This window comes from Podarcis tiliguerta (assembly GCF_965153285.1).
Source record: "Podarcis tiliguerta genome assembly, chromosome: 7".
In the NCBI taxonomy this organism is placed as follows: Eukaryota; Metazoa; Chordata; class Lepidosauria; order Squamata; family Lacertidae; genus Podarcis; species Podarcis tiliguerta.
In genome coordinates this window covers 43,977,699-43,993,075 of record NC_139540.1, presented here as the reverse complement: position 1 = coordinate 43,993,075, position 15,377 = coordinate 43,977,699, and the positions used below count along the sequence as shown (strand labels likewise).

At 41.7% G+C, this 15,377-nt stretch overlaps 2 protein-coding genes across 3 annotated transcripts in view; both read left to right on the top strand.

Annotated features, from left to right (window-relative positions):
- RIOK3 (RIO kinase 3) overlaps positions 1-15,377 on the top strand; it is a 910,199-nt gene that overhangs the window by 255,467 nt on the left and 639,355 nt on the right. The window lies entirely within an intron of this gene.
- Positions 34-15,377, top strand: part of TTC39C (tetratricopeptide repeat domain 39C) — a 40,370-nt gene continuing 25,026 nt past the window's right edge. The window contains exons 1-2 of one of the 2 annotated variants that reach the window (XM_083451649.1): positions 34-469; positions 14,388-14,436. Coding sequence is in view for 1 of the 2 variants with exons in the window: in XM_083451648.1 (XP_083307774.1) it covers positions 333-469; positions 14,388-14,436 (186 nt within the window). In the remaining variant the exon portion in view is untranslated. The remainder of the gene's footprint in view (positions 470-14,387; positions 14,437-15,377) is intronic. The other variant, XM_083451648.1, reaches the window with a different exon arrangement.

Here is a 15,377-nt window from a genome sequence, read left to right as displayed (position 1 = left end):
GCGGCTGACTGAGGGCAGCGGCTTCGGCGCCAGAGGCACGCAGGCTCACGCACTGCCCCGCGCAGGCGCGCCAGCGGCAAGCCCTCGCTCCGAGGGCTGCGGAGTCGCCTTAGCTAACCGGTTGCGCTACTCGCGTCGGGCCGGCGAAGGGGAGAGCGGGCGGTTGCCGCTGAGGGAGGAGGGGCCGCGAAGGGCGGCGGGAACGAGCCTCGGCTTTGTTTGCGCGTCTTTATATCCCTCTGCGCTAGCCCAGCCTCTCCGCTTGCCGGCGCCCGTGCAGGAGGAGGAGGAGGACGGAGCCTGCTGGGCGGGTCTCCCACCTGCCCATTGCCATGGCCGGCTCCGAGCAGGACGGCGGCACCGGCGAGGCGCCGCTGCCCCTCGAGGACTCCGAGCTGGCGCTGGCCGGCATCAACATGCTGCTCAACAACGGCTTCCGGGAGTCCGACCAGCTCTTCAGGAAATACAGGTACCCGCCATCCTCTCCCCCTCTCTCTCTGGCCCCCCAAGGACCTTGCAGTCTAAACTGGGGGCACGTGAGAAGGGACGGATCTCCAGCCTAAATTTAAGCCGCCCCCCGGCCCGCTTTTCTTTTTTGGAATGATAACCGTTGGGGTTGCCTTCGGGTGCATGGAGGCTCGCCCGCCAGAAGCCCTCCACCTGCTCCTCTCTCCCTTGCCAACCTAGCAATGTGCGCCACTTGTCCTTCTCCCTTTGTTGTGCTTGGCGTTGCTGCCCTCGCTGCTGCACCTAGAACTCGGCCCTCGCTTGGTGCTCATCCTTGAGCTTGTTTTTTAATGCCTGCACTTGGCCCTGGGATGTGTGAGGTAATAGCCTTGAGCATGTTCAGAGGGATTTGCTCTTCCTGTATGTATCACCCACGTATGTGGAAGGATTGCCCACATACCACATTAAATAAATGACGTCTTTCTCTTTTATTGCATCTCCTACTGAACAAGATCACACCTTCCAGTTGTGCCTTAATTCCTATTTGGAGCAATACCTGTCACTGCAGTCACACCCTGTGTCATCTAATGCACCTTTTTTCAGCAGGTGTCTATTGAAACTTGCTTCAGCTGAATGGCAGAATGGTTTTATACACTGAGGGCTAACCACTTCCAGATCATGATCTGATCTCTTCTTTTCTTAGGCCACTGTATTTTTGATTTTTTTTCCAGTGTTCCTCAATCTTTCTTTGAATGCTTAGACCCAGATATATGTGACAATCAACTGTGGTTAGTGGTGAAAGAAAGAAGCCACTCTGCACATACTTGAAGATGCTAAATAACTTCACGGGGTTCAGGACTGAACATTGGCATTAAAAGCAGATTCTGGGACTGATCTCTAAGTGGTTAAGCAGGGGTGGAAAGGCGGTTGCTTTGTTCTGTCCAGGATGGCATTGGACACCATTCACATAACACTGCTGCTGATAGAACTTCATTCATATACAGTATATGTGGGGAATTGTATAAAAACCACTAGAGTTTATAGAGACTGCACAGTGGCAATTCTTTGGTGGAATGTGCCCAGTGTGCTGCTTTGTGGTGGCTGGTCTTATCCTGGTAATGATATATGTGGGGAGAAAGTTGTGCACTGACTGCAACTAATGTTACTTCCACACCAGAGCTCTACAGAAAGGTAATGCCTCAGTTGTAGTGGGAGTCAGTGGGAAGCAGAATTAAAATGAAGACTGCACTTTATACAGTGGTATATTACCCAGCAGTGCTATTTTCCTTGACTACGGTCTTTCTGTAATATATATTCATAAGCAAAGGTCTCTTCCAAAGCTTCCTACTTGAATGCTTTGATCCTTCTTTTGGCTCCTATTGAGTGTAGCAGTGGGATTACTGATAAATAACTTCTTAATTATTGCTTCAGCAGCTTCACTTAGTTGTCCGTTATTATCAGTTCCGATAGGGACTTTAATCAGTGATTTACTCTCATAATTCTCTTTTCAATTTTACATAAACAGTGAGAGAAAAGAACTAATTAAAGTACTCTTGACAACTATTTCTAGGAACAAGAGCTGTGTATGCTTGGTAGGAAGTAATGAAGGGACAGAACCTGCAAGCAGGATACTTCTAATTAAAGGTATAGGTGTTCTGAAAAGCCTTGGTAGCACTTTGCTTGTTCACACTAGTGTTGTCTGGTAATGTATTTGGGTTTAAATTGTAATTTTAAAAGTGATACAACTTGAGTGTGAGAAACATGTGAAGGCTAAAATCACTCTATAATACAATGATTTGTCAACCAAACTGGATCTTCTATGAAAATGGTGTGAAGAAAATATGACAATTCTAGAGAAATGTACTAATGTAGAAGCTGTATGTAACAGCCAGGTGGATATCAGTATTTCAGTATAAGCCACATAACTTCTCTTCCCCACAAACAAATAAGAGTCTTTTTATGGTTCCTCCCTCCCTTGCTTGTGTCTTGGGTACTTTCACTATGCTGTGTTACCTCATACATTCAGTAGTTGTTGGTTTTATTTCAGTAGTTTTTCCTCCACTCTCATTAGTTTTTATATTCCTCCCCAACAGTTTAATAAAAAAAATTAATCAGTTTTATAGACCTCTGGAATAAGTGCTAAATGAAGTAGATTGCAATAATACTCCTGGGTACCACTTTGACATCAGTATGATGACCCCCTTCACAATAAAATTGAAATTCTGCATGGTGGCCTTTGTTTCAATCTTTCCAAAATATTTTCCTGCTGGGAATCAATTAGTTCTCTCACTACAGCCACTGGTGCCTATTTGTTTGCTTATAGTTAATCTCCCTTATTTTGCCTTGTTGTGTGAACTTTCCAGTGACTGTGGATACCTCATGACCTGTCCACAAATTGTTAGACTCATAGCTGTCAACTTTTCCCTTTTCTTGCGAGGACTCCTATTCGGAATAAGGGAATTTCCCTTTAAAAAAGGGAAAAGTTGACAGCTATGGTTAGACTTCACATCACAACCGGTACATATTCATTTTATTTCCTTGTCTGCGTTTCTTACATTCATCCCAGTTTACTTGTCTCCCCACTGCGAAATATCTGTTGGGCTTCAGGGGTAGCTACTCCCTAATATTTAACTTATAAAATGGGAATTGGTAGAAACTTCCAGCAGGGGTGCCAACTTGAATAAAATATTTGGAGGGGGGCAGGTAAACCCCGCCTTGCAAAATCAGTCACATGGCATGGTGCATGCACACAATCTGAATGGCAATGCCCATCAACTTTGGAGGGGCCCAGCCCCCTTAAATATTTTATTGGGGTGGCAAAGGCCCCTCAGCCCCTAGAAGTTTGCTCCTATTACTTCCAAGCTGCCTGGTAGTCATGCAACATGTCCTGGAAGCCGGTGTGTGTGTATAGGTGTGGTGGTGGTGTAAAAATTGAGGAGCTGGTATATTATATCAGTATACCAGCTGTGGGTGCCTGCACAAGATGGCTGCTACGGGCAGCAAAAAGAGAGATGCTGGTCCTCCATACCAGTGAGTACTGCCACACAAAAATTCACTCCCCACGTGTGCACGCACAGACGTATTTTTGTATAGTATATGCTAGTGCTAATGATGATTCAGTGGTGAAAATGAGGAACTTTGTACTTGCTCAAACCCTGCTGTACTGCTAATCCTGGTCAGGAAAACAGCTGCATTTAACTTTCTTTGAATTCTCTACGCTCTGTCCCATTCACCAATGATCACCACCAGTGTCTAGGAAACATTAACTAGGCACTCAGTGTTACCTTCTACAATTTAGCTAGCAGTATTAGGTAGGTAAAAGATAAATGACCCCTGGATGGTTAAGTTCAGTCAAATGCGACTATGGAGTGCAGCACTCATCTCGCTTTTCAGACCGAGGGAGCCAGCGTTTGCCCACAGACAGCTTTCCGGGTCATGTGGCCAGCATGATTAAACGGCTTATGGTGCAATGGAACACCGGGATGGGGACCAGAGTGCGTGGAAACACTGTTTACCTTCCTGCTGCAGTGGTACCTATTTATCTACTTTCACTGGTGTGCTTTTGAACTGCCAACCTAGCTAGCAGTATTACTATTCAAGGAGATGCCACTTCTGGTGATCATTAACCACCTTCTATCACTTTATCCTCATGCCTGTTTTCTCCCACCCTACCTTGTTCATTCATATATATATATATATATATATATATATATATATATATACGCTTTCCTGAATTCCATACTCTTCATCCCTACCTTACTCAAAAGTTGACTGGCAACAGCTTGGGTCTCCTGTCCTTTGTCAAACCAGTTTTCAATGTGGTTTCCCATAATTTGAAGTAGTATTCATTGTTACACTTGTATTTGGCCTTCTCTGTCTCTTAAGGAATTGTATTCCCAGGCACCCTCTCATCTGGCTTTGTAGACAGAATTGCATCAAGTACTTCAAGTCCATTCACTGATCACAGAAATGCATTTCTCTATGTTTGAGACACCGGAGCAGGAGTGGGGGAGGCTGTTATGACCTCAATGCTTCTAGAGTTGGGACTAATTTCTTGAAATGAAGAAATAATTCTCATAAGGTTGGTTGCTAATCTTGCTTTGGTGACCATTTATCTCACACTGATTTAGCTGATGCTGATTCCCCTGCCAGTTCCCTAATATGATGGCTGTCTCAAAGTATTGTCTCTGGGATCTCCAGTCATGCTTAACGTCTGCCCTATTTTGCTCTGAGGAAGCTTTGTTGCTTCTGCTTACTGATGGTGCCTGTCCTTCCCTGCAAGCCCTGTTTAGTGCTCGTGTTGCACCTAGGTAAGCAGGCCTGTGATCAGCCATTTGCTACCTGCATAAACTACAGTGCCATCTCTACGTCCTGTATGAGCCAATTTCCCCCCTCCCCTCCCAGTTCACTCTCCAGTCTTTCACAGAAAGTCTTTCTCTTAGCATGACTAAGATCGCATCAGTGTAGTTCTTTTTATTCCACCTAGATTCTTCTGAAGAGAGAGAAGCTTAAGCACAAATGCTGTGTATCTTCTTAATGAGAGCATTTCCTTGCATCCTGCAAGCATTTGGGGGAAGAGTACTGTCATCTTCTATTACACTCTTTTATTTCAGTTCAGCAGAGCAGATTATCTGCTTAGTTGATTTTTTTCCCTTCCCCATTTCACCCCCTTTAGTATGTTTTTGTTTTCCCAGTGTACAATTTCATAGATACTTTTGTTAGCCAAAGTAAATTTTGGTACATTTAAAGTTTGGTAAAATGTGAAGAACTATATCCTTATGCCCTGATTCTAAAACATTCACTTGGAAGTGTTTTCTGCTGAAGTCCTTGAGATTTATTTCAGCATAAAATTGTTAAGTTTATGCTTAGTCCTTCCTGTTCCTCTTTGTAGTGCATGAACCAGCAAAAATACACTTGTCAGCCTTCCTGCATCACATGCTTTGTTTGTTAAATACATAATCCAAGAGGGATGAAATATATAACTCAAGTCAATATATATTGGGTTCCTAGGTGACCTCTCATTCAGGCACTGACAACCTGCTCAGCTTCAGTAAAGCTGCTGCGGTTAGAGGGACCTTGAAATTGATCAAACATTCTTGCAGAAAACCTTTTTTGTCTTCAGAACCATCCCATTCAGATTTTAACAATTATCTCAAAAAGGAAATGTCTTTATTAGTTTTATTCAGTTTAGAACTCGCTACTTACTTCAGTTTGTCGAGGGCTTAGCATTGCAGCTTTTAGACAGGAATGAAAGTTCTCCTCTTTCTAGCTAGTTTAATGGAATCTGATTTTATTGCTGATCTCATCTGTGATCAACTCCTGCCCGGAAACCAATGTCTCCACTGTGAAAGGACATGTGGATCCAGAAGTGGCCTCTACAGTCACTTACGGATTCATTGTTAAAACCATATTTATGGAAGACAATCTTACTCTGCTACAAGTGATTGCCAAAGAAGAAGAATGGAATCTGATTTTATTGCTGATCTCATGACTGCTGCTGACTGAATCTCTTTATATTAATATAGTTTATGTTGTTTTAAGTTTTAGTCTCAGTGGTTGGTCTTGCAGGCAAAATAGGTATAAGTATGCCCCCCTACATGCCCCCCCATCAAACTTTCAGTGTCAAGTTATAAATAGTATACCAGCTTTACAAAATCGTAATGGGACTGGGAAGAGTGGGTGCAAGGGATGCTACGGGACTGGGAGTGTATGGGGGAACAAACCATGACTTGTTTTGGCCTCAATTTACTTGGAGGATGTTGTTTTGGCCTCATATTGTACTGAATACGTGTGTATAAAGCATACCAACTACTAGAGGAAGCTCTACTAAGAATAGAGCTGCTCAGCAAATGTTTTCTAGCAAGCTAAAAAATCCTCTAGAAAAATCATACATTGCATTCCATTTCTGCTGTTTATATTGCACAAAATAGATTTCTTAAGATTTTAAAGAATGAGACCAGTTCATGTAATTATTCTCCTGTGATCTTCATTATGCAAAGACTGAGCTCTAGGCAAGTTGAAGTATGAAAGAGTAATCTTTTTTTCTTTTGAGGGGCAAATGTATACTTCAGTGCATTTTGTATCCTGGCAGGCATTTGACTGTGTCCTGACTTTTACCTTGGAAGAGGTGTAAACACAGCTGGGTATTGAACACCTGGTGTACAGCAGTGCCAGCTGGATGGGATGCAGGTTTGACAGACTTTGAATCTGCATCAAAATCAGTGCTGCTTTTTTTTTTTTAACACTCCAAGAATCCTGTACTTCAAAAAGAGTGGGGGGGGGGAATCATTATCTTATTATCTGAGGAAGTTGCTTTGCAGAGTTGAGTCTAAATAGCTGTTTCACCTTTTATTTCATATTAATTTGTTCATTTGAGGAAACTAATCTGATCTTAAATTGGTATATGTGGTTTTAGAACAACTATAACAGCATAATTATGCTTTCTGTCAATTTCAGGTAAAACATCTAAATTATTTGCATAAACCATTACTAATAATCAGTCACAGGAGTGCTGCTGGTGATAATTAGTATACCTGTCTACTCACAAATCAGGAACATATCAGATATCTTTGTCACATCAAAGTTTGACTCCTGAACGTATGTGTATGGAGTCCTTTCCTTAACTGTGTATCCTTTCCTTAACTTCTAGGACAGACTTTAGGAAGCAATAACAGCTGAGATGTGGGAAGTGGCATATGTGTTCCAAAATTATTGTGATATTTAGATAAGTGGATAGTAAAGTACTGTATATACCAATGGGAAATTGGAATCCTTCAGTTGATCTTAGTTGAGAAAAAACATGTGGTATAACTCTACCAGCACTATGAATATAGGTCAAACAACCTTCTCCTCTATTCTGTGGACCTCAGAGGTAGAAACTAGAAGAGGCCAGCTAACAGGAAGAAATGGTGGCAGAAAGAAATGATGTCTCAGTTTTCTCCTCTGAAATTAAAGAGTTTCAGCAACTGCTTCAGGGTGCTGCAAATAGCATCTTATCTGAATAGATGATCCAATTGGTGTTAATGCAAACCAGAATCTAGTAATTGGAAAGGGAAATCAAAAGGTGACTTGGGGGTGGCTGCTGTTAGTTGCTGCCTACTCTCAGCTAGTTGTAACGGAAATTATAGAAGGTATTAATCACTTCCAGCATTTGTTAATTTTGTTGCTGCATGGAAGATAGGACACAAAGCAGATTTCACAGAACAGTTTCCCTAGAATCCAAGCTCTCCTATTTATTTATTTATTTATTGATTGATTGATTGTTTTTGCCTGGGGCTTTTTGACTTACCTTCTGAATAGAAAAATTTATACCCAAGGAAAGAGATGATTTATGAAGAATATAGAATACTGCAAGTCAAATGGTATAATAATCGTTGTAATTCTTTCTTGCTGTATATTGCATCCTACCCCAGTCTGCAAGCAGCAAGAGCTTCCAGGGGTGCACTTACCCAGGGTTGGAATGGTCAGTGGTGAGTGTGATGTCTTAAGGATATATCATTTTATATTTACACATATATGCACCTGAACGTAAGATGAAGGGGTTCACAACATTAACACCCTCAAGATATCTTGCTTTCATCTGAGTTAGCAGTACAGCTAACTCACATGTTACGTGGTGGGTTGGGTTCCTGGCCATCACGAATATAAGCAAAATGGCGTAAAGCCAGGAACCCACAGAACTGCCCCCCTCTGCAAAATAGTGAGCAGCTTGCCCAGCTTAAGGAAGGAGGTGCAAAGGCTCTGACAGGGTCCTAGAGTCCTCCCGTTTCCTTCCCAAAGCCTAGTAATTGCTTACCCAGCTTTGGGATGGCGCTGTGAGAGCTCTGGGATTCTGCCAGAGTCCTTACACTGCTTTCCCAAAGTTGGGTAAGCCTGTGGTTGCAGCTTTGTGCAGGTTGGTGGGGGGAATAAATAAACGGAGAGTGGCTTTCCTCCTTTGTGTGCTCTGGCACTCATCACGGTCTTCTGTGCACCAGAAGCAGTTTAGTCATGCTGGCCACATGACCCGGAAAGCTGTCTGTGGACAAACACCAGCTCCCTTGGCCTGAAAAGTGTAGATGAGCGCTGCACCCCATAGTTGAATTTGACTGGACTTAACCATCCCGGGATCCCTTACTTAACTGGTCAGCCAAAGCTATTACCTTGACAAAGGAATTGGTTTGGCAGGCTTCATCTTACTCATTCCATCTTCACAGGCACAGAATTACAGGTGTATCATCCAGAGTGACCCTCCAACTCATAACAGTATTGACTACTTGAAAAAAATGTCATCCCTTGTTGTGAGATGTGATTTTGTCCGAGCTAGTCAATTACTGCTCCTCCTTTAGTTTTTCCAACCACTTCTGGCCTGAGAGGCTTGTAACCTTGAAGTTAACCCCCCCCCCCCCGGAAGCTTGAACATATGGGTGAGGACATTTGGTGATGTAACAGGGAGAGACTATTGAGAGTTGGAACTAAGGTTGCTGCCTGTCAGAACTGGGACTAGTCCATTAACCCCACTTGTGTAGAACAGTCACTTAAAGTACATGTTCATAGGAAATTTCTCAGTGTCATGTCAGGTGTGTCAAAGCTTTAAGCCTCTTCTAAGTTGACTGAAATAGTGGACAGTTTGGGGCAATGCAATAATGTAAAAAAGTTTGTTCAATTGTAGTTGAGCATCAAAACAAGTGTAGAAGTAATTGAAACATTCAATTAAAGTAGTTTAGAGTGTCTGGCTCTTCCCACCTGAGCTATCTAGTGTCTTTGCCACTCACTCCGCCAGAGTCTCCTAGCAGTGACAAACACACCTGGCTCTGCTTTTTGTCTTTCACACCTTTTAATTACTGACAGATATTCTTTTCTTACCTCCATTATTCTCTCCAAAATTGCACCCCCCTTTTTATTCCTGTCATTGCTCAGTATTGCACCTTAACTGTACAGCATCTGTTTCTTTCACTGTCATTGCCATTGTCATTTCCCTGTCACTGTCATTGCCAACAAAGTGAGTAAACAGCTCCATATCCCGATGGAGAATGTACAGATCAGAGGATAATTTTGTGTGGTTGAAATGGGGGTTGAGGGGATGCACACCGTCAAGGAGCTGAAGATGGATGGCTTTAGAAAAGAAGAAGAGGACTCAAATTTCGTAATGTTGATTGGTGTAAGAGTGAAAAGCAGCATTAACATGGTTGCTGGGGGTCAGAGTAATAATGAAAAGAGAAGATATGAGAGTAAGAAGGCAAATTAAGAGTGTCAGCAAATGCAAAAATAGTTAGGAAGATGAAATGGAAACTGACAGTTATAAAAATGAGCAAGAATTTACTAACTCATCACCATGGTAGTATTAGAACTAAGAACCAAAGCTTTGGGGGATTTAGAAGTTAAAATATTTAATAATAATAATAATAATAATAATAATAATAATAATAATACATAGTGTTATTTATACCCTACCCATCTCACTGGGTTGCCCCAGCCACTCTGTGCAACTTCCAAAACATATAAAAACATAATACAGTAAAAGTTCAAAAATTAAAAACTTCCCCATACAGGGCTGCCTTCAGGTGTCTTCTAAAAGTCAGATAGTTGTTTATTTCCTTGACGTCTGGTGGGAGGGCATTCCACAGGACGGGTGCCACTACCGAGAAGACTCTCTGCCTGGTTCCCTTTAACCTCACTTCTTGCAGTGAGGGAACTGCCAGAAGGCCCTCGGAACTAGACCTCAGTGTCTAAGCTGAATGATGGGGGTGGAGATGCTCCTTCAGGTATACAGGGGCGAGGCTGTTTATGGCTTTAAAGGTCAGCACCAACACCTCAAATTGTGCTCGAAAACACCTGTGTTGCTAATAGATCATTGTTCTTCTGTGTTGCAGCTAGAGCTCACTCTCTTCCCAGAGCTCAATTGTAGTTGGATTGTACTCTTAATTATTTCATACCTGTTGGATTTTTCAGTGTACAGCTTCTTTGCTAGCCCTCTGAGCTTATTGTTTCTGCCAAGAAGCTAGTACACCAATCTCCTTGCTTGCTTATATCCAACAAATACCTAATTTGAGTTCTGTCCTCTATAAAGATTGAAAGGGTTGTTTTGTTTTTTTGTTCTATGTTAGTGAGCTGTAACTCTGAGAACAGAATGTAATGTAATGAAAAATGAAATGAACAGAGTGTAAAATAAACAATTTGGTACAATTTAAAGAATTATAGTAGCAGCAGTATTGGTTACTGAATGAGTCCAGTTCTTACATGAAAATTTGCTGTTGTTTTATGCTAGAACCATTAATTTCAACAAAGAAAGCATTATTTGCACACATGAGATTGCTTGCATAAGTGTGCTTTCCCTTTTGGAGTTAATGGGGTGCTCCTGTTCATTGAAGGGCGCTGAAAATAATTGGTGCCCAAGTTTGGTCATTATGTAGAGGAAATGGGGGAAGAGGATGGAAGGAGAAGATTCCCTCAGATAAGTATAAGTTGTGGTTATCTTGAAATTGTGGAACAGGCTGAGGTTCATGGTAGCCCTCTTTTTTAAAAAGACTTTGATGTCCTTTAAAAAGCTTTTGACATCTGTTGATAAAAGACTATTGCCAACTGCAGCTGTAGTCCAGAGCCCTCACACTGCCTTCCCAAAGCCAAGTATGCCCATGATCACATCTTTCTGCCAAATAAATGGCAAGTGGGCTTCCTCCGCTCTCCATATATTTATTTATTTCTCCCTACCCTTGCAAAGCTACGATCATGTAAGTAAAATAAGCGTAAGATGCAGGCTTACCCTTTCTCAGGAGTTTTTTTTAATAGACAAAACACTTTCAGCAAGCCCTCTCTGTGGAGTCCTATTCTAGTCAGTACATGTATTACATTGCAATTGTATTTATATACGTCTTTTTATGTGTGTTCTTATTGCAATGTGAAATCTCTTGAGGTGCTTTGTAGGAAATGTTTCGTAAATAAAATATAATAAAAAGAACCCCAAACAAACCTAGAATAGCATTCTTCACTGTAGTAGCAAACTCTGCTAGGGAGTGACAACATGTTTTTAGCCAAAAAGGGGCCACAGAGAAAAAAAGAGAGAGGTCCCTACCCTGCCTCTGGGGAATTTTTGTACTTCTGTAAACTCAACATTTCTGCTAAGGGGGCAAAAAAAATAGGTGGGTGGGAAGGAGTGGAAGTGAAATGGAGTGCCCTGGAAAACGGCTGGAAAAATGAACAAGGGCACTGCAACAAATTGTTGCAGGTTCTGCTTGTTGGTTGTTTTATTATTTGCCCAATTCTACAGAGATTGTTTAAGCATGATGGAAAGCTGCCTGCTTCCAAATAGCTTTCCAATTTTTGTAAAAATGTGTAGTAAGAATTCCATTACTTTAATATTCTAGTGTTTCTTATATTGTACTAGTGTTTTCTTTTCCTCCTTCATGTGCCCCCACCTTTCAGGAGAGGATTAGCCAATATGGAATTGCTCTCTTTTCTAGCCAATAAATCCCATTATGGAGATCTGTAGTTCAAAGGCATGCAGCCTTATCAAGAAAATAGTGTTGAACGAAAACCATCAAAAAGGCTGGAAAAGATAAAGATATTAATATGAGCTGCTTTTCCCCAAACCCTGCTTGTAGCTGTGGAAAAAAATAACTGACAGGAGGCATGCTTTCTCTTTCTCTTTTAAAGATCCGCTGGACAACAGCTCCATCAGCAGAACCTGAGTGTAAAGTCTTCCGCTTGGGGAGTGGGGCTCTTCTCTCTCCTCCCCCTGTGCCCCCCATGGCTCTGGGTGGGGTTGGAGAACCTACAGAAGAGCACATGGGGGGGGGAGAGAGGAAGGTTTGTGCTGTCTGGTGAGCTGAAATGCTTGCACAGATGGAATGTTTGTCATAGCGCAACATTGAACTCCACGCATTGAAAAGAGACAGAAAAAGACAGCTGTTTTAGAGCAGAAACCAGTTGTGGAATCGGTCTGGGATTGGATGAAATGAAGACAGTTGAAGGGAAAGCACAGTGGTCATTGTATGATGTGCCAGTCATATACAGTACATCTTCATTGAAGTAGCACATACATGTAAGGGTCAGTTAACATGTTCCTGCAGTAGCATGCTAGCTGAATTCCATTTCACTCTGAATTCTGTTTAAATTATAGAGACTCAATGAAGGAATCAAAGGGCATTAATCAATTAAGTGCTGAATGCTAATAAGCTCCAGGTCATTTGTCCAAACCATCTGAAATTTGGCATAGAGTAAAATCTAGCTGCTGAGTGCCATGATCAGGCCAAAGTTGACAGTTCTGTTGAAAATGGCTGCAAAACAGTAGTTTCCCTCTGTCTGTTTTCCCTTTTGCAACCTCCCCTTCCTCCCAAGGTTATCTGAAAGTTTAGATTTAAGTACATTCTATACCTAATTTGGGTATATGAATTTGCATCGGGTGTGTGTGTGTGAGAGAGAGAGAGAGAGAGCGCTGAAGTAATGAAGGATGACCTTTCAGGCATTTCTTTTGTTCATCTGATTATTTTGTGTCCTAATTAAGTTCCCGGGGGGGGGGGGGCTTGTTATCGCTGGCAGCTAATTAAAATTCATGTGGTCTCTTGTGGAATAGATTTATGTTTCCTGGGAAACAGTTAATTTTTCTTAACTTTGTGGCAATTAAATATTTTGTTCACGCCTGAGTAGAAAGTATGTAATTTACTGTTTAAATTTACTTAATATATGCAACACTCCCAGTTCATTCCTTCCATATTTTGGTTAAACTGAAATCAGTTTGTCTTATTAGCTGTCAGCATGATAACTTCAAATCAGCAAGCTAAGATTAGAAGGGCTATCTAGTTTTGAGATGTAGTTCTGCAATGACTATAAAAGGCAATTTAAGACAATAAATTTAAGTGACAAGTACTTTTTAGAGTGACTGTGATCAACTGAAAGGCACTCCAAGAGCGTTAAGTCCAAGGTCCCAAATTATCTAGCTGTACCTCTGGGTATACGTAGAAAGAAGCAGTTTAAGGGTTGTTAGCTCTGTGTCATAGATGCAACTCTCTATTGTCACCTGTGCCTGATAACACCAGCTGTTGGAAAATAGGGGTCTTTCCCTCATTCATTATCCTTGTGTTTTTAGTGTTTAGGATAAAAATGGTAATGCTCTCTGTATGGGATTATTCTGGAAACTTGTTCTTTAGGAGAACTCTGGATATTTTTGGAATTTTCATAGTAGCCGATCATACAATTAATGAAGCAAGCCACTTTTCTGTCAAAAATATAGCTTGATGCTTCAAAGCAGTGTGATTTCAGGTGGAAATGTCAAAGAAACATCTGCCTGCAAACCTGACTCCTTCTCTTGTTATTATTTGTCAGTTGGCTTGCAGACTAGAACTTTTCCTTGCTGCACTAAATTCATATACAGTGGTACCTCAGGTTAAGAACTTAATTCATTCCGGAGGTGCGTTCTTAACCTGAAACTGTTCTTAACCTGAAGCACCACTTTAGCTAAAGGGGCCTGCTGTGCCGCCGCCGCGCAATTTCTGTTCTCATCCTGAAGCATAGTTCTTAAACCCGAGGTACTATTTCTGGGTTAGCGGAGTCTGTAACCTGAAGCATCTGTAACCTGAAGCATTTGTAACCCGAGGTACCACTGTAGTCATTAATTTTAATTAGTTCAGATTTAGTGTGTATTCTGTGTTTAGTTAAAAATACAATCTGGAGTTTGATTTTATGCTAGGAATTTGGAAAATCCTGGAAATGTATTAAATCCATGTATATTGTGTAAAAGTGGAACATGGATTTGAATTTTGAATGATTATTTTATAGAACAGGTCTTTATTGTGATCCTGAAAATTAAAGAACAATAGTCCCCGCCAGCACAACTTTAAAATGACTGGATGTGTATGTTGGCTCTTTTCAAAGATGTTTGATCAGATTTTTGTGCTTCCACCCAAGTAGTAATATGGAATGTTGACACAAGTAGTAATTTTACCTTTTTTCTTTTTCTTTTACAGAAACCATAGTCCATTAATGAGTTTTGGGGCTAGCTTTGTCAGTTTTTTGGTAAGTGAGCACAAATACTCTTGCGCTTATTTGTATTATATTGTATTGTATTGTCTAGATAAATTAATGTGATGCAAGATATATGCAGGGGGTCCAATTTGCTTGCAAGGCCATTTTTCTCAAAGCACACCCACCTGCCTATCAACTGACATCACTGGAGGACATGGAACAGGATCGTGCAGTCAAGGTAGCAGGATTTAATCTCCATTCATCAGCGGCTCAAAAGTGCTGTTCAGAGCAGCTTGTGCACTTCACCTGTGAGTGGGCAGGTGGCAGCAGCAGCAGGCAGGTAGAGAAGAATACTCCACTGTGTCTCCTGAAATCAAGTAACAGGTGGGTGACCTGCTGACCTGCCAAATTTGTCCTGCATTGGGTAGGGCAGATAAGGCCCACCCATCAGATCCTGTTCCCCACTCCTGATCTAGAAGTATTTTAATGTTGGTAACTTCTGCACCTGGTAGTATGACACTGAATAATAATAATAATAATAATAATAATAATAATAATAATAATAATAATATAATTTATTTATATCCCGCCCTCCCCAGCTGAAGCCGGGCTCAGGGTGGCTAACAACAATAAAACAGTACAAAAGTACAGCACAAACAACACTCTAAAATCATTCATTATAAAATTAATTAATTCAAGCCACTGGCAACCATTGGGCCAGAGCTCCGTGAAGATTGCCGAGGGAGGGAGTCAGGCTGTGCCCTTGCCAAAGGCCTGGTGGAACAGCTCTGTCTTGCAGGCCCTGCGGAAAGATGTCAAGTGCCGCAGGGCCCTGGTCTCTTGTGACAGAGTGTTCCACCAGATCGGAGCCACAGCCGAAAAAGCCCTGGCTCTAGTTGAGGCCAGCCTAACTTCTCTGTGGCCTGGGACCTTCAAGATGTTTTTATTTGAAACCGTAAGTTTCTCTGTGGGGCATTTCAAATTTTTTAATT